The sequence below is a fragment of the Nothoprocta perdicaria genome, unplaced genomic scaffold (assembly GCF_003342845.1).
Source record: "Nothoprocta perdicaria isolate Ctin4 unplaced genomic scaffold, notPer1 scaffold_124, whole genome shotgun sequence".
Taxonomy (NCBI): domain Eukaryota; kingdom Metazoa; phylum Chordata; class Aves; order Tinamiformes; family Tinamidae; genus Nothoprocta; species Nothoprocta perdicaria.
In genome coordinates, this window is record NW_020454361.1 from 856,536 (window position 1) to 882,444 (window position 25,909).

The following is a 25,909-nucleotide window of genomic DNA, read 5'->3' on the forward strand; positions in this document are numbered from 1 at the left end:
CTTTCCGTTGGCCGCAGCCGTTTCCCCCGCGGCCGCCGCGCGGGGCCGGGCCCGGGGGCAGCGCCGGGTCCCGCCGCTCCCTTCCCGCGGAGAGCCCCGGGGGAAGCGCCGCGTCCCGCCGCTCCCGACACCCCATAAACCGCTGTTTGCGGCCCCCGCGTCGGGCACGGAGCGGGCTAACGCTCGGCGGCCCTGTGGGCAGCGCGCTTAAACTAATAAACCCTTAAGAGGGGATTTAAATAGAAACGCAGCCGCGTGCGCTGCAGCTGGTTCTGCCTTCCTGGCGAGTTGTCATGTAGCCGGTGTGAGCCGAGCTCTTAAAACCGGTGGGAAGGCCTTGTTTTTGAAGGCGCTGTGCAGGGCTGTGGGCGCCTTTGGCCTGTTGACAGCCTCTAGGTAAATAAACGGGCAGCCCTAGAGGAGGTGGGACGRCTCCAACGGCCAAAACTGCCCTTGGGAACTTCCCCTTTTCCTCCAAGCCCTACTCGTGCGAACAGGAGAGGGAAGAAGTGGATCCGGTGCTGGTGCGGGGTAGAGTTAAACTTGAAAGGTTATTCTGCCAATTCGAATGTAGATCAGCCCCCTTAATGGCTCTTGAGGCCGCGTTTTGCTAGACACACTGCTACAAGCCCTCTAAGGTACAAATTTTAAGCAGAACGTCATGCCCTTGTTGTGTTTTCAGGCCAGCCTCAAAAATGAGGAGAGCAGCTATTCCTTTTGCTTTATTGTGTCTTTTGCAATAGTTTGTGTGTACGTGCCTGTCACTGAACACTTTGCCCCGACTTAAGGGCTTAGAATTGCCTGTAAACATCAAGTTCGCAGTGCTGCTCAAAGACAAACTCATTGGAGTGCTTGTTAATGCCTCTCTTCTCTGCCTCCGCCCCTGAATATTTGAGCAGAGCAAACAAGTTTGATGGCTCGCGTTGGCYGAAACAGTGCAGCAAAAATCCACCAGATAATCTTTACAAAACACTTGAATTTGCAGAATGCTCTCCTGGAATTGACTGTGYCAACAGTGTCTCCTGAGCTAGCTGCAGATGTTAGCACAAGTTGATGGGGGTTTTGTTCCTTTTTTTTCCCCCTTTTTTCCTTTTTTTTCCCCCCTCCCCCTCTCTCCTCTATTATTGCTAACTTGCCCAGCATGTTACCAGGCCGCTTTGAACTGTGCTGCCCTTGCAGTTTGGCTCTCAGGCTGGCGCCCTGTACCCTCCTGGTGTTGTTTTCACTGACCAGCAATCTGTACTCAAATTCTGGCTTCAGACACCGCTTCCTAACGTGATAAATGGCTCTGCTTTGTTGGAAATGAGTGTAGTGCAAGCGCAGCTAATTGCATGTGGACATCATCACATCAGCTGAGTGCTGGGAAGGCTGCGCTGCCAGAGCTTGTCGCAGATTGCTGTGTTTGATATTGATACACAGGCAGGTAATAGCTGCAAAATGTAGATGGAGATGGCAGAATATGAAGAGAACAGTCCTAGCCTTGATCTTACAAGCAAAATAGCTAAAAATACCGTTTCCATGTAGTGGCACAGAGATGTGACATAATTCTGACCCGAAACTAGCTTGTTTTTGACGGACTCCAGCCAATAGGAGATGCCTGTATCTTGCTGAACCATCACTTTTTTGTTGCTTGGAGGGTGTGAGACCCGACAAGTGTTGACTTTGACTGAACGTAGGTTGTTTTTTGTCTTACAGTAATCCCACAGCTGATATGTTTGAATTTGACCCTGCTATGTCTTGCTAACCCCAGAATTATGTGAAGCCTTTTTTAATAGTGTTGTGGCAGGTCATCATCATAAGTTGCTTAATACATCTCCTTAAACAGAAATGCCGATAATGGCACCCAAATTAAGAATGGACATGGAGGCTGCTATGCTGAATCCTGGTACTGGTTCTAGGAGCAACCCAAAGTAAAAGATCTTACTACTTCATAAACGCATTTTTGGCCTTATGCAGAGTAAAAGGAGCGGACCTTGGAAAGCTGTTGAATACAGTAGTTGCAAATCATTAAAGGGAGGTAGTGAGCTGAGCACCAAGGTTTTCTAAACACTTGCTATTTCCACACCCATCTCTCCTGAGATATAGAAATGCTGTTTGCTGTCCAGGTGAATGTCTCTTTAGCTTGTTTTGTATTCAACAGTTTTGCTCGTCTCAGCGTCGCACCCGAAAGGCTAGAGAGGCATCTAAAGCACCAGAGGAACGTTGTAACCTGCCATTCGGACTCTGCCACCACCTTTGCAATCAGTGTTGCACAAGAGGTTCCCATGTTACTTAACAGTAGTAGCAGTGGTTTCACTTGGATGGAGTCATCTGCCRTTTAACTGAACAGTGGAGGAAAAAAAAGTCACTTGAGAGTTCAAGTTTAGGCTGCTAGAAGCAAAACCTCCCAAGTACTTGGGTGGGTGGGAGGAAGAGAATTTTGAAACTGCAAGGGAGAGTATGACACAAAGAGTTACTTTGAGTGTGTTTTGGAGGTTACATTCAGTCTGACCAGTAGTTCTTTTCTGTAGCTGTCTTCATTCATGCATATTACGAGCTCCAAAACCACCTGAATATTTGACCTAAGCGTGAGGTTTTTTTCAGCTAATRGAAGAGGTTTTTTTCTGGTAGTCCAGTTTTATAAGGAAAAGTCACGTTATCTTACTCTGTGATAGTAAGAGGAGGATAGGAAATAGGCTTTGAGAAAAAGCCAGAAGATATTATATACCTTTAAATGACCTTGCCCTACAAATCTTGCCTTGCTAATGTTATATTGTGGCTGCACCTCTCTCTCTTTTGTTACAGTTACATAAATTTCTTGTGCCTCACTTCAAACAGGTTTAATTTCTGGTTAGATCTGGATAGAGGTTTATTTAGAGAGCTTTCTCTTAAGTAAGGTTTTCCTCTTTCTGTGCTGTTGAAAACTCATTTTGATAGATTACAAAAATACTTTGTGGAAGTATTTGTTATGAAGCTTAGCTCTTTTCTCTGAGGTATGCAGTGAGAATCATTGTAGGCTAAAGTAAAACACTCGGTAAGAACCTGTTCTGAAACAGCTGCATCTTCTATGTTTCTGTCCCTTTTGTAGGACCCAGAAATTGCCACTCATGGAAGTGAGAATTCATCGGGAAGATGTCTGCTGACTCTGCTGGGTCTAGCATTCATCTTGGCAGGAGTTGTTGTCGGTGGAGCCTGCATCTACAAGTACTTCATGCCCAGGGTAATGCAAAGCTTCCCTTTTAGTACAGCATCACAAGCAAAAGAATATAGTTATTGTGCAAGGGTTTGTATCATGGTAATAACTTGTAATGGACCCCTGCAGGCTGCTGTGGCCGTTAGACAAGCTCCAGGTACCAYGGACCCCTGCATGATGTTTTAGTGTGAGTGTTGGAAATACAATTTTAAAGTAATTGGTTTACTCTTGCTTCTAGCATAAGGTGTATCGTGGTGAAATGTGTTATTTCGAAAACGAGAATCGGGATCGAGCAGTAGAACCTTATTTCCTCCCCATTGCTGAAGAAGCTGACATCCGGGAAGATGATAACATAGCCATCATTGACGTGCCCGTCCCCAAATTCTCCGACAGCGATCCCGCGGCCATCGTTCACGACTTCGACAGGGTGAGTGCACCGAGGCAGTATCAATTAGCGAGTCTCATTTGGAAGCTGCAGAGTGGGTGGCAATAGGGGTGGGAGGAAGGGGAGAAGGGATCCTTAGCCGAAGCGTGGGGCCCCTTGGAAAAGTTCCACTTTAACTCTCTAAGAGCAGCTCTGCTCCTGCAAGTAAGGAGTGTTAGGAGAAAAGTGGGGAGGTTCACACCCCCCACGATTCTGATTAATGGAGCTCAGTGCTGCCCAGCTTTAGAAATTGCTGCCAGTAGCCTTTCTGAAAGCGACGCATGTCACGTGGTTAATAATTCTATTTATTTCAAGCTGAGGGAAAGAGAGCCCTGTAAAYTTGACCTAGGAAAGAGAACAAAACTGTGGATTTGATATAAGACTGTTAAACTTCATATTATTGCCAAATTTAGAATACTAAACCAGTCTAAAGTCCTTCTTCAAAGTAAATAAAATCATTTTTTAAAAGCGACTAAAATTAGAAATCAAAAATGCTCCTAGTAGCGTCTGGCTTCTGTAAAGCASATTCGCAATGTCTGGTTTTGGTTTAGTGTTTTTATTGAAGTTGCACTGATGGCAGTAATAGTTACCCTTTGCCTCACTGTAAAAACTCCTCGGGTGGTTTGTGAAGCAGCCTTGGAACTGCGGGTGCAACCATTGTAAAGATGCTAGAACTAATCCCTGTACACGCTGCCTCTTGGCAATAGCATGAAATGCTGTAGCCACCGGCTGCTTCTGTGTTCGCAATGCTTGCAGGACCTTGCTGTAATCTAAAGTATTTGGACAGTTTAAGAGCATGAAGTGATTCTGGCTAAGGGCAAAGTCGCAATAAAGCAATGTACCTATATTGATGACTTTATTTTTGCTGGTTTGGTACTTGGTGGGAGTGCTGAAGTGAATTCTTAGAGACTTGAACTCTTGTCCCAAAGAACTGTTTCCAGAGAATGATTGCTTTTCTGCACTAGGATACCTTTAATTTGCACTGTGCTTAATTAGACCACTTCAGTTATGAAAACACACTTGGAAGTACTTTCTCTTAATATAAACTTGACTCTTATTAAGGACTGACACATTCAGCTTAGTCAGCTGTCACTCCTGTTCGGAAGTCCTGTTGTGTAAACCAGAGCTGTAACAGCTCTGTTTGGAACCATAGTAACAAATAAGTGCATGTACTAAGGTGGTTCCTCAAAATTCTGATACTGCAAGTGCATAAGCTCTAGCTTTTAACCTTCCTTCTTAGACCTTGTGGAACTATGCTCTAAAAGTTGCTCAAAGGCCACAGTTAATGGACAGCACTTTATTTTATTTCCTCACTGAAACAGCTTCTGACAGCATATCTTGACTTACAACTGGGTAACTGCTACGTGATTCCTCTGAACACATCCATAGTTATGCCACCAAGGAACCTGATGGATCTCTTCGCAAAGCTTGCGGTATGTAGGAACTGGTTAGTTGGGCTAGAAGATCACTTGAAAGAATTCTGCATGTTACTCTTCAACCTGTCTACAGTCTCTTGCTGTAACAGTCCTCTTGACATCAAAGTACATAATCCTCCCTCTCAGGCGCTGTGCTGAAGCGTAAGGCCAGCTGTCAGTACCCATTCTGCTGAGTAGATTCATGCTTAATACATTCATTAATACCTAGCTTTATGAAGGCTAAAAGCAGCTAGTTAATAAAGATGATTTTGCTGTCATAGAGGAATGTGGTAAATCTCTGTATACCACTGAAAGTCTAAAATTGAAAGTTACTAGCAGAAAGTTCACTTGCCCTGTAAGAGCTTTAATAAAAATGATGATGTTACTTATTCTTCTGTTTTAGTAGTATCCCGGTTATGAACTCTCCCCATAAATGTTCATTTTCAATGACTAGAACAGGATTTTCTTAAAACAAAAACAATCTTAGGGGTCAAGCTGATAGAGCTTGCTGCTACTCTCTATTCCTTGTGATACTGAGCTGTGTTAAATGTACTTTTCAAAAAAGTCACTGCAGACTGCTCAACTCCTAAGCTAGATCAGGTAGCATCAGCATTAACTTGCTTAAGGAAGATCCACTTTTTCACTTTTTTTYCCCCTCCCCTCTCCTCTTTCCTGAAGAMGAACTTTAAATGCAGTCCCTTGACCAACTTCTTTCAGGTGTTGAGACTGGGAGGGATGAGTGGTAGTTTCAATAATGTTGTCTTTRCTGAAGACCGAATTCCTGTAGATTAAATTCCATGTTTTGGTCAATATGCTTCTAGTACTGAAAAACTGTAGAAGAGATCTTTTATTTACTTTCTTCAACTTCAACTGCAGCCTTTGTGATACTTGCAGACTATGTTAATGTTTGCTTTATGTGAGGCGAGCAATGTTAACTTCACTCTAACTGCAGCTGTTTGAAACAGCCTTGGTCAGTTTTTAACCTCTTTGGTATGCAGTCATTCACAACTAGCACAGTGTTAACACTAAAATGAAGAAAGAGTGACATCTAGGGTCTCAAACCTTTCCAAAGCAAAGAAAATGGTAGTGATATTAGTCTGTTGTTAGCAGGATCCTGTATCTCAAGATTTCTTTTCCTCCTAGACTGGCTCATACTTGCCTCAGACTTACTTGGTCCGTGAAGAAATGGTAGTTACAGAGGAGATAAATAATGTGTCTGATCTGGGCGTTTTCATTTACCAACTCTGTGCTGGAAAACAGACCTTCAGACTGCAGCGCAGAGATCAGATGATGGGTAAGTTTTCATCAGTAAAAGAATTATATGTTACAGGAGGCAGGGGTAAATGGAAAAAAATCAAAGATTTTGGAAATCTGTGGGCGTTCAGAATATCATGCCAAATATGAATGTGTAGCTTCATTCAAATTAACAGCTATGTGCTCAAGMTTGATCTTAAGTCTATATTTTTTTCTTTTATTTTCTCTCTTTTTTTTTTTTTCCTTTTTTTGCGCTGTCTTTTGGCTTGAAGTCTTCGTTTGGCCCCCAAATTCAGATAATCAGATTATGAGTCATTGTAGGATGGATATCTTATTCTATATTTGTCCTAGCTAAAACTGGGTTACGTGAGCACCAAGTAAAGGGATTATCTTCTGGTTCAATTGCTTTGAAAAGTTGGACATCCAGGGCAGACCTCTGCATTGAAAGAGGAAGAGCACTTCATAGGAGGTTTTATGCTGTTGTTTTCTTCCTTGTCTGCTCCCCTCCCTTCCCCCTGCATATCTGTGAAAAGGCCAGTTTCATCAGGATTAGATTTGATGTGTTAGTGGCTTGACATATTGGAAGGAGGCCTGGAATATGAAAATCTGATGATGCTGTAAATTTTACTTCAGTAGAGCTCTCGAGGCATTTCATAGCCCACTGCTCTCCCCGAACACATAGCAAACTAAACCTTTGTCACTTATTGGCTTTTAGAATGCAAATGTTTGGTTCGTCTGAACTCTCTGCTCCTGTTCTTCCTGCCAAACTCTTGGGCAAGGTTTTCCTCAGCCCAGTTACAGCCCGTGGAGTCTGAATTTGTGCCTGCTGTTCCCTAGAGACTGCATCCTATTACTAGAGGGAAAGCTTTATACATAGGAGCTTAACTTGGTGCTCCTGATCAGCTGACAGCGTCAGACAGGTGAAGAAATAGTAAATTTTGACATGTTTGTAGTGTCTTTTTAAGTGCTCAGTTGTTCACAACAGTTAAATTGACTGCTGCTGTTGAAAGACCGCAGTCTGCAGACAGTGCTGTGAAGAGTATTTATGGTATTTTTTTAAAATATGAGTTACTTGGCTGTAGCACACCCGAGTTTGTGTTTCTGGCATCTTCTTTGCAGAGGAAATGACTTCTAGAATACCTCTGTAGAAAATGCTGCCTGGTAAATGAATAATGCCCCGAGCGCAGTTTCTTTCCTGTAACTAACCTTGTTTACCCTTGGAAAAAAGCTCTCTTCAAATGAAAGGCCACTGCTGAGGGCAAAGCTGTTCAGGGACAAGGCTTCTCTTGCCTTTCAGATTGGATTTCTCTTTAGTTGCTGTGCTGGCTCTCAGATTTTTGTAGTTTATAGATTTGCTTGTCAGAGCAGTGTGACTTTGGGTTGTTCCGCCAGAATTCCCAGGAGATGTAACTGGAGGCATCCGTGTGACTGGACAACTTATCCTAGCTATTCAAATCCATACCCGCTTACATAACCACTGGAAGTTTCTTCTTCACTTGTGCTAGCATTAAGATAGCGATGAACTGAAGGATAGCCCAACTCTTATTATTTTTGATGCCCTAGAACAATGCCCTGCAGGGGTTATCTTAAGCCCTAGTGCTTGTAGACTTCCATGGAGAGCTTCCGCTGGTTGCGCTGAATAAACGTSTGCGTATTTCAGCAAGCTTGGCTTGATCAGCTTGTCTGACTACAGGACTTCTTGCCTCCTATCAAAAGCTCRCAGCTGCAGAGGCAAAGTGCCCACGTCAAATTCAGCATTGGCTGTGAATGAACACATAGCAAGTAACTCTAAATATCCCGGGAGAAATTTCAGTGAGGTCTTGAGGTGAGAGGCAGATCCTCACAGGGCTCGCCTGGAGATGAGCAGTGCCGCACAGAAACGTGCTCCGGGCTAGCACGTAGGAAGGAAGAAAAGTCCTGATAAGAGCCGGCTGTTTCTGCTTCCTCTCCACTCTTAACTCTTCCCTGCAGTTTGTCTGCTTTGTTTTCCCTTTCCTTTGTGGTTACAGAGGGCTGTGAGAAACTGCTCTGAGCCATCTGCTTGGTGTTCTCCCTCAGGAAGGTGGTGCCAGGGTGCCAGAACAAGCTGTAACTTGTAGCTTGTTTTGACCCCTGTTTTTATCTAACCCCTCTTGAGAACGGGGGGGCTCTCTCATAACCAAACCCAGAGGCAGCCTTAGGGGCTAGGAAAGCACTGTAGATAGTGATTTTATCTTTCTGCTCTTCCTAAGTATCTAAAAACCGATAAATGCTTCCTGTGAAGAACTTACCAATCTGTTTCACTTAGACTGTCATCTCCTCTCATCCCCAGGTCTGCAGAAACGTTCAGCTGAGAACTGTCATTCAATCAGACACTTTGAAAACTCTTTTGTCGTTGAAACAAAGATCTGTCAACAGTGAAAGGCGCAGAACGGGAAGCGACTCCGTCACACCCTCGTAGAGAAGTCTGAGCTTTAGACCTTGACTTCTAAATTAAAACGTGCAGTGATAATCAAAAGCCTTATGCATTTTCTGTGTATTGCTTATATTACAAAGACAAAGTCACCATTTCAGCTTTCTTTAATTCTCGATATAACGATATTTTTATTTTTTTCTTGTAAAACTTAAATTTGAGTAAGGTTCAGTTTAGGAGGGTAATATCAGTTTATTCATCGAATGTTTGATTTTTAAAATCTGGGAATGGCAGAAAAATATATATATATAAAAAAAAGTTAACCAATTTCTTGGCTGGAACCAATTCTAGTCACCTTAACTTTCACAGAACAAGTAATGTATTAATGATCYGTGGTTTGCACATTTTGTGTAGTTTTGTAGACTAGCTCTGCACTCAGTCTCCCAGCTAAAAAAACTCCTGACGAATATCGTTGAAGGTTTATTTTAACTTCCATGTGTGAAGCATGTAAAAATCTAACCTCAGTGATCATAAACCTCTAACATTGCTTTATTTCATTTTGTGCAATTACTGTATTGAATTCGTATGTATATTTGGAACCTTCCCCAAGCTTACACTTAATTCTTATACATTTGTTTGGTTTTGTGGTATTTAGTTGTTAGATTTGGATGGAGTTGCTCTTAAAGCTTGTCAGTATTTTTGGTTATAAATTCGTTTATCTTGTAGCTTCCTATTTCAAGAATATCTTTGGTATAGCCCACTTGTGAATGTGACTGTAGGTGTAAACTTAAACTACTCTGGCTTATACAGACTTTTTAGATCAACTTTTTATGAGCAAGTAGCGTTACTCCTGCAGTCAAGGGTGGTGATCCTTTTTTTTTTGTTTTGTTTTGGAAAGCTGCAGCATAAAGTTAGGGAAGAGTTAGTGTCCTGCAGTTGAAAAACTTGAGAGTTTTAATAAGGGACTTTATATTGACATAAATTCTGCAACCCTGTAATAAATGTTTCTCTAAAGCTGGTCTGTTGGTGTGACTTACTGGTGCACATGCAGTGCATTGGGGGTTTGTGGTGCACGTGGGGGGATCCGTCTTTCTGCCTTTCCCGCCTTGTCCTCAGCGCTGCAAACAGGGTTTSTAGAGCAGCCTTGCTGGCACGTGGGCAGTAATGATTAATTCTAATGTAGGGGACCTGTGCAGGGGATTTGGCACTTTGAATACTGGGACTCGTGGTGTGGTGACTTGCATGAGACTGTGCGGTGCGGCACTAGCTCTTGGAGGTTYCTCTGCGTGTTGTAATACCCAGAATCGGTGGAGGGCTGGTGGGCACCCTGCAGCAATGCCGTTCATGGCCCGGCTCTGCCCTGCGGTGAGAACGAGGGATCCTGCAGCGAGTTCCCTCTTGCTTCGGTTGCTCAGAAGGTGCTGCAGGGTGAGCTTTGCACGCACAGCTTCCCGGGAAGGTGACTTCAACTTGTGATTGGAACTAACACGGTGAGTGCAGTCTGTGCTAGGAAACGGAGAGTAAAAAGAGSAGCTGCTCTGAGTCATCTTATGCAGTCCTCTGTGTGGAAGGAGGAGTGGGCTGTAGCACAGTAGGAATTCTGCTGCCTCCTCTTGCAAGAGAGGACAGAACTGCTCTAATGCAACCTCTCTCCCTAGGCGTGTGAGTGTTGGGAAACCTGATGCAGAGGACGTGTCCTGACCAAGAGCATTTGGCTACAAACTTGTAAGTATTTCATTGTATTACTAAAACTTCAACGCTCGAGCGCAGCAGGTAGGAGACTTGTTGTAACAGCTGTGGCTGAGAGTCAGATGGGTTTTTGTGACTCAGGGCAGCAGTCTGCCCGGACAAGTCTCCCTCTGCCCCATGCTTGCTGTACGCCTGGGCCAGGCCTCTTGCTGTGACCACCCTCGGGATGACTTGAGGCGATGGGAAGATGTCAGATTTGTTCCCAGTCGTTAGTGGAGAGAGCCAGAGTGTGTTATTTGCAGGAAGGGTGTGACTGGAGCATTAAGAAACTTCCCTTTCCAGCCGTACAGTGCTTAGCTCTCACTAAACGAGGCTGCAGCCCGTTCACTGCCTCACGGCACGTGTAAGGAACGGTGGGAGCGCTTCCAGACAGGCTGGAACAGTTTTCCTTGCCTCTGCCTCACAAAACTTGATCCCTTATAAAACCCTGAGGCATCATTAGATACCCTCGGCACTCAGCCAGGGTGTTCAAAGCACAAATTGTTCCCTGCGGCTGCATGTCACCTGCGGCTGCAGTGGGACACCGTCATCCCTAGCTCATCCCTAGCCCCATTGCGGGGCCACATGTGCTCCGGGCAGAGCGCTCTGGGTTTCCAGCTGTCTCTGGAATCGGCCGCCTCGGTTGATGGAAGGGCAGGCGCTGAGCAGGAGGGACACGCGGGCCCTGGGCTGATCCCCAGTGTGAGCTGCCCGTTGGTGCCGTGCTGGCCAGGAGAGGCCCCGTCCGTCGGGAAATGCAGCTGAGGGTGCCGCGATACCGTGCTGCGGTAACGAGGGAATGTGTTACTGAGGTGCAGATACAAATGCATCTGCAGGGCTGGCTCTCTATAGATAGAATAAATATCTACTTGATAGATTTGTATATACTTGATGTATTTCKATTGGTATATTTTCTAATATATGTATCAGTATATATGCCGAAAAATCAAGCAGTGTGAACAGGGCAATCTCTGCTCTCCACGCGTTTGCTTATTGACCAGCTATCTTTGTACTAGCTTGCAGATTATTTTCCTGGCACAATACATATTTAATTCAAGTTTTGAATATCTAATGCGTAGAAAAAGGCAACCCAGTGCTTTGGATTCTTCCTCTTCTAACACTTTATGTGATAGAGCTTTTCTTTTTTTTTTTCTTTCTTTTTTTTTTTTTTTTTTTCCGCAGACTTGCTTCTACTCTGATGAGAAGGACATACGGAAAAATCACAACAGTGAACTTGTATTTGCTGTGTGGAAAGGAGGCCGTTGAGTTTGGGGGAAACCTGAGGGCTTTTATTTAAAGGAGCTGGTGAGTGGTGAGATGTCGGCTGCTGGTGGCGCTGCGAGAGTGACACATGCAGAGACCTTCATGACTGTAGTTCTTAGTCCACAGCATCAGCTGTGTTACCAGCTGCTTTCCCTATTGCACTTGGGTTATACACAAGAACTTTAATTTTCCCCTGGCCTGGTTTTATAGAAACTCAGGGAAACTRAAGTGCTGTTCATACCTTAGGAGGAAGGACAAGGTAATAAAAAATATGGACAGCTGAGAGACCTTTGAAGTACATAGTAGGGTCTCAACCTGTTGTGAAATGGAGCTTCAGCACTCAAACTTGATAAACTGGTTGGCCAAAGGGAGGCAAAGTTTTCACTGTAAGCTCAACTTTGGTAGCATGACCAGGACACCTTGGACATGAAACGTCTCACCTTTCTACAGCAAAAATCAATGTTTCTGTGCAGCTGTCTGGAAAAGGAGAGCCCTCGTCAGGCTGCTTTATGTTACTTTGCAAGTTGATTCTTAGTTCTGTTTACASCCAAAACTACTGTGGTAGCAATAGGCGTCCTCAGAGATGATGGCCGGGGTGACGTAGGGAAGAAAGGGGTCTGGAGGAGAGACTTGGACTGATGAGGGATTTGTTACTATGAAAACACGAGTATGGTCAGTAGGGTTATAGTTAAGTAGGAAAAGCTTCTGTCCTTGTTTTCAGTGGGGGAAAAAAAGTCTGAATTCAAAATATTTTGAGCACGAGAGCAGTTTGGGAATTTGTGAGGCAGTCTTAGCCTGTCTCCTAATGTAGAGGAGAAGTGTAAGACGCTTTGCTAGGACTCCCCCGAGCATATTCCTCAACGTTTTTCTGCATGCCTTTATTTTTCTCTAAGGAAGACACAACAGAAGAGGAATTACAAGTAAACAGCCAGTGTATCAAAGCAATTTGTTTAATGTATGCTATCTGCTTCTGCTAGTGGAGTGTGTGATACGTAGCTCAATCCTCATAAAAACAGGATCAATAAATTTATTTAATTATGGAATTTATTTAATTTATTTAATTATGGAATTTATTTTTAGAAACCTGTATTTTTCTGAGAACTCTACAACAAGAGCCTAGCTCTGAGTTTTGCTAATTGCTCTTTTTGAAAAAAAAGAAAATATTTTAAGGAAGACATGGTGTCGTGCCATGGTGGGAAGCAGCACAGAGCTGGACTTGGCACACACAAGTTTTCCCTTCCCTTACAGGCTTTGGGAAGCAGCAGCCAGAGAACAAACAGAGGTGAGTTGAAGCGCATACAGAAACACAGAAGTCTGTACGTACAGAAATTTGTCTTCATCATACTTAAGCTTCTGGTTTTTAGAAAGGGAAGGCAAAAACGTGAAGCAAAATGTTAAAAGTGTGTGGCTTGGGAAAGGTCTGGAGCCTAGTGCAAGCATAGTAGGTTTTCTATTTTCAGCAAAACGATAAATGCTTGATATGTTCAGGTTTAACGGGAATATCACAACTACTTCCAAGGTTGTAGTAGCACTGTGTGTTTTGTTTTGTAAAATAGTGCTCATATCTGGTAATGTCAGCTCTGCTACAGGCATAACTGCTCTTCTGTACAAGAGGATTCAGGAAAGGAGCGAGGAAGTCGATTGTTTCAATCTTTACTTCATCACATGTAACTACAAATAGCTTTTCAAGTGTTTTATGCTATTTATTTTCATTTTCCTGAAAGACACTGAGACAAGTTTTAGAGTTACTGGAGTTAAATGCACTAACTACTGAATCGAGGGCAAGAGCGCTTTTTGTAGAACCTTTTAAATGGCTTTAAGAGCTCAGGGAACGCTGCCTTTCAGAGCAACATCTTGTGCTTTGTTAAGTGGGAAAGGGAGGGGAATTACATAAACCAGCTGTGGGCGTTGCGCTCAGGTGGGCTGAGTCATCCTGTGCAAGTCCCTATTCCTTTTCCTTAACTGCACACAGAGCTCAGAGCGAAAGTGTCCAGAGTTCCAGCCAAACTATGTGTCTGAAACGCAGTAACCAAATGGCCCCCAAATCTCTCAGACTCGTGGGATCTGGATTGACTGCTGCGGATTTACTAGTTCAGGAAAGCTACCAAAAGACAGCCAGGCTTAGCAGAGTCTACCATAAATTCTAGAGTTTTCAAATCAGCTCTGAATTTCCCCTAGGCTTCTGTTTTACTGTTCCCAAGTTTTCCTTCTGTGCCTGGGATTTGCTCTTCCCGAGCTGCTGCAGTTGCGCTTGCTGCAGGGTGGGGTGAGGTTGGCCACGCTGTTCCAGTCAGTAATGATCCAGTCGCTGCCAACTCCAGTGTTTGTATGTGGATACTTTGACTTCTTGTCCTTTCCTAGGAAGAAAGAGAGAGAGAGAGAGAGAGAGAAAAAAGGCATATGGCCACCAAATTTGTTGCATTTTGTGCCAAAACAAAACAAAAAAAAACCCCAACGAACTAAACAAAAAATCCCAGAACAGAAAAGGACAACTTAAGGGATAGATAAATGCGGTATAACTTTCAATATCAACTGTAGCATGTGAGCTGAACTGCCTCTCTGGGAGCTCTGTGCACAAGGCAAGTCCTGAAAGGGTTAAAGCCACCCTTGCCATCTGGAGCATGATTTGCTGTCAGCTATAGCACAGCACCCAAATACGAGTATTAATCAAAGCTTAGAAGAAGACTCTAACCTTAGACTTGGAGAAGACTCTAACCAAAATAATTATACCTAGATTATAATTGCGTTATCTCATTAAAGCAATTTCCTGTACAGATAGATGCAGTCATGACAGTAGCTATGCAATATAACTGGGTGTATTTCCTGTCTTGACAATAATTGGAGACTTGCCTCCTACCACTGCACCTCCAAAGGAAATTACTTCATATAGTTAACTGTTTACTTCAGCTTATTTTCTCTCTTTAAAATAACTTTTTGTACTCTAACACCCCTTCCCCCAAGTTCACGTTAACAAATATGAATGTGATTGTCCAGGAATCATTTATTCTGCCTGAGAATATAACAAATTACTGTTTGTTATAGAAGTGTTTAAGATTCCCTTGTGCTGCTCCTCTTTAGGATGTTGACATTGCTCCATGTTAAGTGTGTGCATGGATATCCTTATTCCAGSACAGGGAATCTTCTTCCTGTGAATTTAATGCCCTGCCTGGGTGGAACCAGGTGCTCTGGAATGGGAGCGCCCGTAGACAGGAGACATTGGAACCAATCTGTGTATAGATAAACCTAGAGATTGCAGTTAGTGTCAGAAATCCTTCACTTCTCTTTGCTGTGAATGAAAATATCAGTGGCAATCCTGTCTGCACTCTCATTTTAAGGTAAATAGTGTACTTTGGTTCCTCTGCACTTGGCAAAAATGGGGTCTTTGTCATAACAGACTTGGAGGGCATCTCTCACTGGTTAATCCTTAAAGCTTAGCAGAGTACAAGGGTGATGAAGGAGCCTCCATCCAGGCGATTTCAACCTTACCTCCCTGTGTGAAGTCAGAAACACACTGGGTTGGTCTTCACCTTCCCACCGAAGGGTAAAAAAGACAGTGCCATTTGCATGAGCTAGATGGTAGCCTCTTACAGTAGCTGTGCTTCTAATCTGGGCTGTAACTGCTATTTTTTTCACGCAGCGGTTGAACAGTCTGAAAAGAAATTGAAGTGTTTGTCTTAATCTCGTGCATCTGCGCTGCAGTAGGTGCTGGTTTCCTTCATGTCAGGGTTCTTGCTGCTCTTGTCAGAACTCGAGCATCGTCGCTCCTGACAAACCACGGCCACGTTGATGTACGAGCCACAGCTGAACCAGGTGGCTGTCGGGGCAGCCAAAAGGCAGCGATGAAGCTCTAAAGACACCCTGTCCCTACGCTGGTGACTTTAGAGCGTGTTTTCTGTGCTAAGGGTTTGATTGGGTGGAGGTGATGAGGAAGYTGAAGCTCAGAGAGGTGGAGAAGAGCTTGAAGCTAGAGCTGCTGGTGTGTTCCTGGGGCCCTGCCTTGGGTGTAGGTCAGCACTTGATTTTTCAGCAGGGGAGTGACTCATGCTAACTGGGAGGGATTGAGTTTGGGCTGAATGCCTTCAGTATGGGAGAAAAAATGAGTTACAGATCTCAGCAAGCTTTTTCTTTCMTAAATATTCCATTTGTGGATATACTGGCTACCTTTCTATTCCATGTTCACAAGAATATTTGATATTTTTTCATGGAGCTAGCCTGACTTCCCTGTATAAAACCTTTTATTGGYGGGAAGTGCTTTTTTAGCATAATTTGATTTTCTTCTGTATTTTCATTTATATATTTTAAAAAAAAGTTTGCCATAAAACCTCTGATGCTACAAAGTAAAGGTGGGACCTTGCTGAAAAGACTGCATCTGTAGCTGACTTAGTGGCTGAGGCCAAGGAAAAGCGTGAGCAGCTCTGCTGTTTTCCTGAGCGGATCTGCAGCTCGTGACGCTGCGGAAGGAGACGCTGCTCCAAGGAGGCCGGGGAGCCGCGTGGCCTCGTGTGGAGGATGAGTCTGGGGTTGCCCCTGTGCTCAGTGCGGTGCTCACACACCCGGTCCAGGCCGCTTTTCCCCATTTCAAGCTTTTTGTTTCTTTTCAACTTAAGATCCAAAAAACGTAGTGCAAAGTTCACTTTGGTGCCCTGTGTCCAGCTGTTCCTAGAGGCGCAAAAAAAGGCAAATAAATGTGTCCTCTGCAATCTGTGGTTTCTTCTAAGGATAATAAGGGGACTGCTTTACAAAGTTGTTGAAGTTGTCCTTGTCTCCAGACTGCTCTAGTAGGTCCCACTGCAGCAGGAATAAGCCAAGGAGCTTTTGAGCCTGGTGCCATCAAGGGTTTGAAACTCCTGGCTGGGATGKCTCGGTCAAGGGCAAAGAAGCCGGAGGGAAAACTTGGGAATAAGTTACTGGGAACAGCACGGATGGAGCTGCAGRCCGGGAGCAGCGCTGCTCCTGTCCTGGGGCTTGGGAGAGCAGCATTTGGGATTGTATAGGCTGTTAACCAGCAGGAACAGGCTGGGATGTGGGATTTCAGCAGTTTGCACTGATCCGCTTAAGCAAGAAACCTCTCATTAAACAAGAAACTCTACACTGCTATTTATTTATGTATTTATTTTTAGCTTCTGTTTTACATAGGTCTCTTGGGAACTTTCTCTCTAGCAGCCTAGGCCTTTGTCTGACCACAAGGAGTTACCATTTCTTTAAATACCGGCTGTGTCATGTAGTAGTGGGTTTGGGGCAAGATAATGTCACTGAATCACAGGACTGATAGGCGGCCCTGCTGCCGATTAGAGAAACGAGCCYGCAAACAAAGTGGTGTGGCGGCGGCTGGACTTAAAAATTGAAAATAACATATTTCTGCTGGGACTTCTGGAAGGGCAAGTAGGGAGATGAAGCGATTCTTTGGCACTTGGAATAAAGCACTGGTATTTGCATGTTATAATTAGTAAAAGCTGCATTTTTGCTTTTGTGTCCCGCCTAGGTTTCCCTTCCTACCTCATTGCTGAGCCTGTGGGAAAGTGGGTTGGCAGATGTTAATTCTCATGATACAGAATGGCAGTTGAATCGTTTCTGTTCCCCCTACCTGTGAGTTTTCTGGTGTTTGTGTTATTTTCTTTCTTTTTTTATCTTTCCTGATTTTTTTTTTTCTGACTAGGTTTAGAAAACATGGACCTGGGGCAAGGAACTTTAAGTARAATTTGAAACCTGCATCAAAAATAACAATTTTGAGCCTAGCTCAACCTCTGGCTGATCACGAAGGTACCAAAMCTTAGAGCTACTTTCACTTTTTCCCTCCTTTAGACCCCCTTGGCACCTCTGTGTATGTCCAAATCTGACCCCTGGCTTTGCCTGGGTTGGATTGCATTGGGCAGCTGTTGCTCAGTGTTCACCAGGGCTGTGATGGAGATCCAGTAAAACGCAATGCCAACTGCTACCAAAAAAACCCAACAACCCCCCACCTAAGCCAGAGCAGCAGCAGGTGATGTTTACGGATCGGATCCAGCACTGGCTTGACGTAAAATGCAGAAACAGAGTCACTAGCAGGAACAAGCAGCCAGGTTTTCCCCCTTGGAGGAGATGTAATAACCACCAAAAGTCATGGTCAAATTTGTTCCCTCTACTAAACTTACTCTTAAAAATAAATAATAAATAAAATACGCTACTTTGACGTGAGGAGCAGTGAGTATTCCCCTGGATTGAGCCAAGAAGCTATTCTGCTTGGTGCCACAGGGAGCACCAAAATATAGGCTGCACACAGTACTTTATCTCCTGTGGTTGTCTCACATTTCTCTCCTATGATTGTCCCATTTTTGTTATTCCTGTTCCCGGGGGCTTCAGCTTTCAGCATTTAGCTGAAAGGGTACTGGAGTGATCCACTCGCATCAGCCGAGCCTGGCCGAGGAATCGTTCTGCTCGTGCACGTTCCCCCTTGGGAAGCATAGGGCTTTCTCAYGGCTGCTCTGCCTGACGGAGTGGGTAGGAACTTTTGTGTTATGTTCATGGGAGATGAAAAACAATATAAAAATGTGTTTTTGTTTGTTTTATGGTAATTCATCAGTATTGCAAAACTATAGTGAATCCTCAATAGAACAGAAAATAGCCTTTTACTTAATTCAGTAGTGTTAGCCATGCAATTAGGTTGTATTAAGTGCAAGTCACTCTTTTAAGAGAAAAAATAGTAAAACCGTTTCAATTGCTGGTCCCAGGAAAGCAACTGATACAGACCGTGGTGCTGCCMCTACAGTTGCTGCAGATGTGTTCGCCCTTTTGGGGGGCCTATTTTGTACTTGATGGCTTTAAATAACTTGACTTTTTTTGCAAAATCAGATAGAGAATCTTGATCTTTTCATCGCTAATCTATATGGTATAGATTGTATTTAAACATAGTTCCGTTTATCACCTCAAATGCAATAACACTTCCACCCTGCCTAGTAAAAGGGTTGCATGGTTGACTAAGGAGCTCTTGCGAATGTAGGGTTGGTTTTTTTTTTTTTTTTTTTTTTTTTTTTTTCTGGTTATTCATAAAACTTCCAGTTTATTTAGTTAAGTTTAGCTTGGATGGGGCTGATTTTTAAGGATTTGGTCACTGCAGGATGTGAATTCAAAGCTCCTTGGCGCATCCCCAGCCGCCGCTGCCGGCTGATGTGAGGATGAGCTGTTTTGGTGACAGTGGGCAKGATACCAATCTTTAGCCTCTGCCAGCAAAGTGAAAAAGGAAGTAAACAGTGAGGTGTCAAAGTTGGCTGCTGACACAGGCTTAATCAGGACAATAAAATCTAAGCCTGCCTACCGAGCGGTGGAAAGGGTTCTCAAGATGCTGAGCAACCAGGTGACAAAACGTCAAGTGAAAATCAGTGCTGGTAAAGAAAGAGTGTGTTTGGGGTGGGCGAAGGACAATAAGTTGACTTAAGTAACAGCACTGGCCCTTAAATTGGCTTTTTAAAAAAAAAAAAAGAGAGAGATCTTATATCTTCTGAGTCATGCAGATAATGTTATCCTAGGTGGTGGATGATGATAAAGAAGGCGAACAGGACTTARAAATTTGCAAGGAATAGTGACCAACAGGCAGTTATCACAGTGTCCCTGAATACTCCCCTGAGTGCCTGTCCTCTGGCCTTGTTCCCGGTTTCTTGAGGTCTCTGATGGAGGAGGAGAGGCTGTCAAGTGGAGTGGCCTCCAAGGGAGCTGGGCCAGAGTGACAGGGACAAGGGACAGAGGGGTTTGGCAGGTCTCTGCAGAGTCACGAGTCGTGTGGAGAGGACAAAAAGGGAACCATCCTCCCACAGCTCAGGACAAAGGGGATGCACGTGGCAGCTGTCAGGTGCCTGGAGCAAAGCGCCCAGAAAAGGGTTTTCAAGMAACCCGCACGTAACTAAAATAACAATTTGCTGCCGTAGGACAGGACTTAAAGGACTGTTGAATTTGGGTTTGCGTTCGGGTCTGCGCTGGGGGGAGCAAAGGGTTTTGAGAGAGCTCTGAAAACCGGTGTTCAGGTGCCCTTGAGGAGGAGGCCGCAGCAGCGAGAGATGAAGGCCGCGCCGGGGCCGAGCGGCCTCCGGAGCGGAACGGGAAGGCACGCGGCCTTCTGCCACTTCCTCAGCGCCTGCGCTACACGGCGCGTGTCCTTTGGAGGGCGAGCGCGCAGAAAGCCCCCGCCGCGTCCGCGGCGGGGGCTTTCTGCGCGCTCGCCCTCCAAAGGACACGCGCCCTGCAGCGCGGCGGCGGCGAGGAAGCGGCGGGAAACGGAGGCGCCGGCTGAGACATTCAGAAACCAGCGCCGGGCCCTGCGCGGAGCCCCCTTGTCCTGTCCGCTGCGAACGAGACCTGTCCCGATGCTGCCTTGGAGTGCTTGGTCATCCCTAAACGTCCCTCGAGCTGCCCGAGGCTCCTCGTTGCCCCATGAGCTTTCAAGTTTTTCTCAGGGTGGTGGGTGAAGTCTCCAAAAATGAAGATTTTTAGTTTGGAAAAGGGAAAAAAAAACAAAGATCAACAGTCTGAAARGCAAAATTTGGGGAAGTGAGGAACAGAATTAGCCCTAATTAGCTGATTAGCATCAGCTAAAGTGCAGAAACCCCCAGAGTCATTTTCTATCCACAGACTTGTGCTTTTGTCTCACTTGTGGGCTGTTTTTCAGGGACCGAATTTATACATTTGTCCAAAGCAAATCTCTTAGAGTTTCAGGGAGTATCCTTGAAAAAGAGATCTTATGAATTTGTTTTTTAACCTGAGATATATTCTTTTCAAGACTCCCAGCCCAATCCCGCAACTGAGTGCTCATATTTGGACGGATCTCAGGAGAAAAGCCTGGACTCTTTGACCCAGAAGTCCCCTCTTTGATCCTCAGGTGCCTGTGATAAGTGATGATTTGCCAGGCAGATGCTCTAAGGTTGGCAGGGCTGTTGCACGAGGGCAGCGTGGACTTTCTCAAACGCACAATTTGTGGGACATGGGGGTTTGTAAGGGAGCTCACGGCACCTAAGCAAAGATTTTGGCTGCTCCATGGAGCCTTGGGACACGTGTTGGGAGCCTGAACCCCTTCCTTGGAGTTGACCTTGTCGGTGCCCCGCTGCTCCCGGTCACCGTTTCATTTCATTTGGGCAATAGGACAATCTCATCCTTGTGCTTCCCTGCTCTGGCAGCGCGGATGTGACGCTCCAGGGGACCAGGAGGCACCTGCAGGACTTGCCCACATCCCAGGGGAAGAAGGACTATCCAGCCCCAGAGCAGGACCGGGATGAATCCTGGCGGGATGGCCRCGCGGCGGCAGGCACCTCCCTGCAGCGGCTCGGGTCGCGTACTGAAAACAGCGCGCTAGACTTCCTGTAACAGGAGACCGTTAACACTAATATGAATAAACCACATTGCTATGGCAGCAGGGGAAACGGCTGTTGCTGCGCCCACGGTATTTTCTAGGTGGGAAAATTTAAGCACATGAGAGCTTTTCTCATCTAACTGTTTCCGAACTTCTGACACCGCTTTGTGCGAGGTGTCTGTCCCCGTTCGGAGCTAAAAGTGGCTCTGCTTGGGTTGTGTCACCAGGGCAGGGGACGAGGAGAAGGAGGTTGCAGAGCAGAGTGTGGTGGGCTGCGTGGGGGCTGCCGGGGGCACTTCCTCCCCCTCCTCCCTGGCCCTGGAAACTGCTGTTTGGGTGAAATCTGCCCCTCTCCCCCATATCCGTTTCTGCCCCTGCTCTGCTGCCAAGCAGGTCCACGCAGGTGGCATCTGAGCAGCGTTGCAGGGTCTCTTTTGCAGCCAGCAGCCTGCTGTGCAAACATGGGCTCTGCACGCTCCTACCCTGAAGCAGAGAAGTTGCCCAGTGTGCTGGTGAAACCATTTAGTGCATTCCGAATAGCTGCTGGGGGCGTTTTTCCATGCAGGGCTGTGACCGAAAGCTTTGAGAGAAACAGAAGGGTCCCCATTGCTCTGTGGGGACCTTGTTTGGGGCCATGTTCCCCTAGACCTGCCGAGTGCTCCCTCCAGTTGGCTTTGGTATATAGGGGGTACTTTAGCTTTTCTGTGTTCTATAAGATATATTATTTTTATTGTACAGTTAGTAGACACTGACAGCTGTCTTGCTTTTCTGTCTTTCTATCTTGCTTTTCTTGGTTCTATCAGAACCAAGCTGCCGCTGCTGGGGGGGTTAAAGCTAAATGAAGGCTGTCCACAAGCATTGGTCACACAGAAACACAGAATGGTTGAGGTTGGATGGGACCTCTGGAGACGGTCTCGTCCAGCCTCCCTGCTCAGGCAGGGTCATGAGATAGTTACATATGAATCTAGCATAAACATCTCCTGGTGCATAGAAATTGCATGAGAGGTTTACTGGTGAGTGTTGCAGATGTGTTTTTGTCCCCTTGCAAAAGATGTTTTGATTTCATCCATCCCAAATGGAGAAAGTCCATCTTCAATTTCTTTATTTTTTCTAAGCAGATGAGAAATTTTGTTGAGGTCTGCTTTTAAAGTGTCTGTCAATGTATGGATTTCATAGAGCTGGGAGAAGTCCTCTTTAATGAAAGGGGAACCTGAAGTTCCTTGGAAACATCCAGCTCCATGAGCCCTGGCTGGTGGTCCTTGCTGGAACTCTATGAAATTCCTAACTCTTTGCTTAACAGATAATTGTCTTTTAATTAGAGTTGTTGTTGACTTGCATCTCATGGTGTTACTTTACTTCTGGCCAAACTCTAAAAAATTCGTGGATAATTATGTGTGGTTCTCATTTATGGAACCAGCCCACCATTTTTTCCTACTCCGTTCCAGACTGATCCTCACATTGGCCAGAGGATGTGACAAAACGCTCCGATCTGCCCATGAACTAGGACTCTCTTTTACCCTGAAGATMAGGATCCTTGCAGGTTCTTTCTGTAGTTTTGAGCATGTTCTGAGGACAGCCTCGAGCAACCTGAATGTGCTTCCCTTGCTCTGATGCTGCTCTGCTGCCGTGGATGATTATCTAATTTACTGACTAGCATTAATTTGGATATATAGTATGGCTATTGTTGAGGCCTAGGTATAAGAGCAAATTCAGCTTTAGTTTAGACATTAGTGACTACAGTAGGAGCTGCATTTTGGACACAGGACAGCAYAGGTTCTGCCTCTGTACGAGGCAGAGTGAAGCCATGAAAGGACAATGCAGGCAGCTGGAGGTGAGAGGGGCAAGCATTACATTTAAAATAAAAAAAAAAATAAAGATTTTTGTTATATACACAACTGAGATTGCAGGTAGAAAGTAGAAAATATTTTTTTTTTTTCAGCTCTGTGAGCAAATTACCATGTGCTACTCAATTTCCTCGAATTAGCAACGCAAACACGGCCAAATACAGGTACAGACACACCAGAAAAAGCTTCTGTGTATATGAAGTGGGATCTGGTTTTATTATGTGGAGCATTTTCTTACAAAGAAAAACAATAAGGAAATCTTTCTATTTCCCAGCACTTCTGGGATCTACACTTTTTTTTTTTTACAAAATATAAATGTTTGTATAAATTAAATCTATAAAAGAGTATTTGCATTAAATAAAATGTAATATCACAGTATTTTCACWTTTAAAAAATTACATTTAAAACATTCACACAGAAATGAATTTCACAGAAAGGTGCAAAAAAAAAAACCCAGTTATGCACAAAGCTTTTGKTGTTTGACATTAAAGTATTTTGTAAAGGTCCATGTTTGAGCCTTTCCTATAAAAAAGCTCTCCTAGCCTGTTAGGTGGCACCTTTGACTCTGCTTATATTGAGTACTTGAACTGTTCCCATTACAGCAATATTCAGAAAGCTTCAGTTCCTCTGACTACTACTTAATCTGATGTTAATAGCTTGAACTAGACCAGGAGTTGCCTGCTCAGAATTCTTTCTGCCTACAGAATTACCCAAATCATGAAACACTTGAATTAATTAACGTGGATCTGGGACAAAAGAGGATCTGAAAGGCTTGATAGACATTTAGTCTTATGAAACATCCTTAAAGCACACACTCGTGTCTAAAGCTTATCAAAGTCATCAAAAATGACCTTGATGTTACTCATGGTATTTTGGTATTTTTTATTGTGATTCAGAAATGGGAACTGATGGAAGGAGAAAATTATCTAGACACTTCAATGACTTGTTTTTTTCCTAGGAGGAGTCAATATGGGTCTACTGGTTCCGTACAGTTTAAGGAAATAAGCTGACCCTCAAGCTTATTCAAGAAATAAGTTTGACCCTCAGTCGGAGTCCAGATTGCAACATGCCATTCAATACTCTCCCAAAATAGAAGTCTTGCTAATTATTTAAATTGCTAATTCCTTTGGGACAAGGACTTTGAGTTCCTTGCCATGTAGTCAGTGTTGCACTACGCAGTGCCTTGGCGCTTTGTATATAAATTAAATAGTAAGTACTATATTACCCAGGGGAATGTTTCTGGAAGTCCTCCCTTAGTCAACACCTTCTTTTGCATTATTGTGATTTTTGCCATTTGTGTAAGAATCAAGAAGACAAAGGAATTAACTCCAAATGTAAATGGCKTTATCCATTTTGCAGTCCTACTAATTTATCTGAACCCAGTGATCGTGCTGCACATGATAATAATTATTTAAGAAAAATGTAATAACGTGTGAAGCCAACACACAACCTTAGGGTGCTTTCCTAATCCTGACGATGGGGTAAACCAATCTGGTCTCTGTCCTCCTGGCTACAGCGTGTCCTTGTGCTCCTCTGCTACAAAGCTACTAAGCTCAGAGTTATGGCCTACACACAGTGTAATATAGATTCAGTATTCATAGAAAATTTGCAACCAGATATTATGATATCAACAGAAATTTGTCTGAATAGTCACTGTCTGTGTCYTGGGTGGAAACAAAATTGGGCCAAACCCCCAAATGATGGAGAAGATTTGAAAGTCCCTGAAAACCTTTGAGGAAGTCCAACATCAAGAGTCTATGCCTTGCCCCATGGGCTCAGTTCTGGGGTGTTTTTTCACATAACTTAGGTTGTGCAGCTGAATGCTGTCTTGCAAATCCTGCCTTGAAAGTCGTCTTCTGAACTCATTTGTAGTAAAGTAGTAGATGACAGGGTCTACGCAAGAGTTTAAACTGGCGAGGCACAAAGCTACAGCGTGAAACACTGATATCACTTTCTGGACACATTTGTTTTCAATCTTTTTGGTTTTGACAAAGAAATCCAGTGGGAAGCTGATATGATAAGGTGCAAAGCAAATCAGAAATACCAGAGCACAGGTGAGAATCATCTTTAAAGCCTTTTTTTTCTCTCCAAGGTCATGTGAAGCAGAATTTCTTTCCTTCAATGATAAGATAGTCTTCCACGAGCAATACAGAATGATCAGCAGGGGCGTTACGAAGCCCAGCAGTTCACCTATGGTCATCATGGCAATGGAGATGGGCAGGTCGACGTCCTTTACCGGGAGGTCCACAAAACACGTGTTTTTGACGTTCTGGTGAAGCCTGAGAAGAGGGAAAGGCAGACAGCCGATGCAGACGACGACCCACCCGACGATGCTGATATACACATCACAGACGCGTTTGCAGTCGCTGAATTTGAATGGGTACATGAGGAACAAAAATCGTCTTACGCTGATGCAAACCAAGAAGTAGATGCTTGCATACATGTTGACGTACTTCAGGTAGAAGCAGAGCATGCAGAGACCTCCTCCAAACTCCCACGTTCCGGTCAAGTAGTAGAAAATCCTTAGAGGCAAGGATAAAACTTGCGACAAATCAGCAATGGCCAAATTGATCATAAATATTACAGCCCTTTTAGTCTCTTTCATGTAGCCGTAAAAGACCCACAGAGCTAAGGTGTTTCCTATTAGTCCAGGGATCAGAATGAGTGTGTAGGTGATTGCATAGTAAGACTTGAGGTCTGCGTCATTGGAGCAGGTTGAGTTGTTCGTCATGGTTGGTTTTCAGACGTGAGCTCCAGCGAGGTGACCTGCCGCGTTCCCAGCTCTCTCCCACTTCCCTGCAGCACCGAACATTTAAGAGGAGCAGARTAGCTGCAGCCTCAGCCCTGGCTTGGCCCCGTTCCTGTGCTTCCCTGGCCTGCTGGGACACRTTCGCTTTGCACCTCATGAAGTCTTCTGCTGTGAAAATCGAGGAGTCCAAAGCTGGAGGTCCTGTATGACAATATTGTTGCCTGTTGTCCTGAAGCTGCCTGTATTTTAAGTAAAAAAGTTCATATCTCCTTCCGGTCTAATGTGCAGGCTGCGCTTGCACGATCATCTGGTCCGGCTTTGGGAGGAGCTTGGCTCTTTGTTGAACAACTTGAAG

The 25,909-nt window shown here is 44.6% G+C and overlaps 2 protein-coding genes across 2 annotated transcripts in view; one reads left to right on the plus strand and one right to left on the minus strand.

Annotated features, from left to right (window-relative positions):
• ITM2A (integral membrane protein 2A) overlaps positions 1-9,483 on the plus strand; it is a 9,776-nt gene extending 293 nt beyond the window's left edge. Inside the window, exons 2-6 of the mRNA XM_026033186.1 lie at positions 3,068-3,199; positions 3,411-3,599; positions 4,919-5,029; positions 6,155-6,305; positions 8,577-9,483. Of these exons, the coding sequence (XP_025888971.1) occupies positions 3,068-3,199; positions 3,411-3,599; positions 4,919-5,029; positions 6,155-6,305; positions 8,577-8,665 (672 nt within the window). The 3' untranslated portion in view covers positions 8,666-9,483. The remainder of the gene's footprint in view (positions 1-3,067; positions 3,200-3,410; positions 3,600-4,918; positions 5,030-6,154; positions 6,306-8,576) is intronic.
• Positions 9,484-24,552: 15,069 nt separating this feature from the next.
• GPR174 (G protein-coupled receptor 174) lies at positions 24,553-25,539 on the minus strand. The gene has a single exon (XM_026054634.1). The coding sequence runs from the start codon at positions 25,534-25,536 to the stop codon at positions 24,553-24,555; it is 984 nt and encodes a 327-aa protein (XP_025910419.1). The 5' UTR covers positions 25,537-25,539.
• Positions 25,540-25,909: the final 370 nt, after the last annotated feature.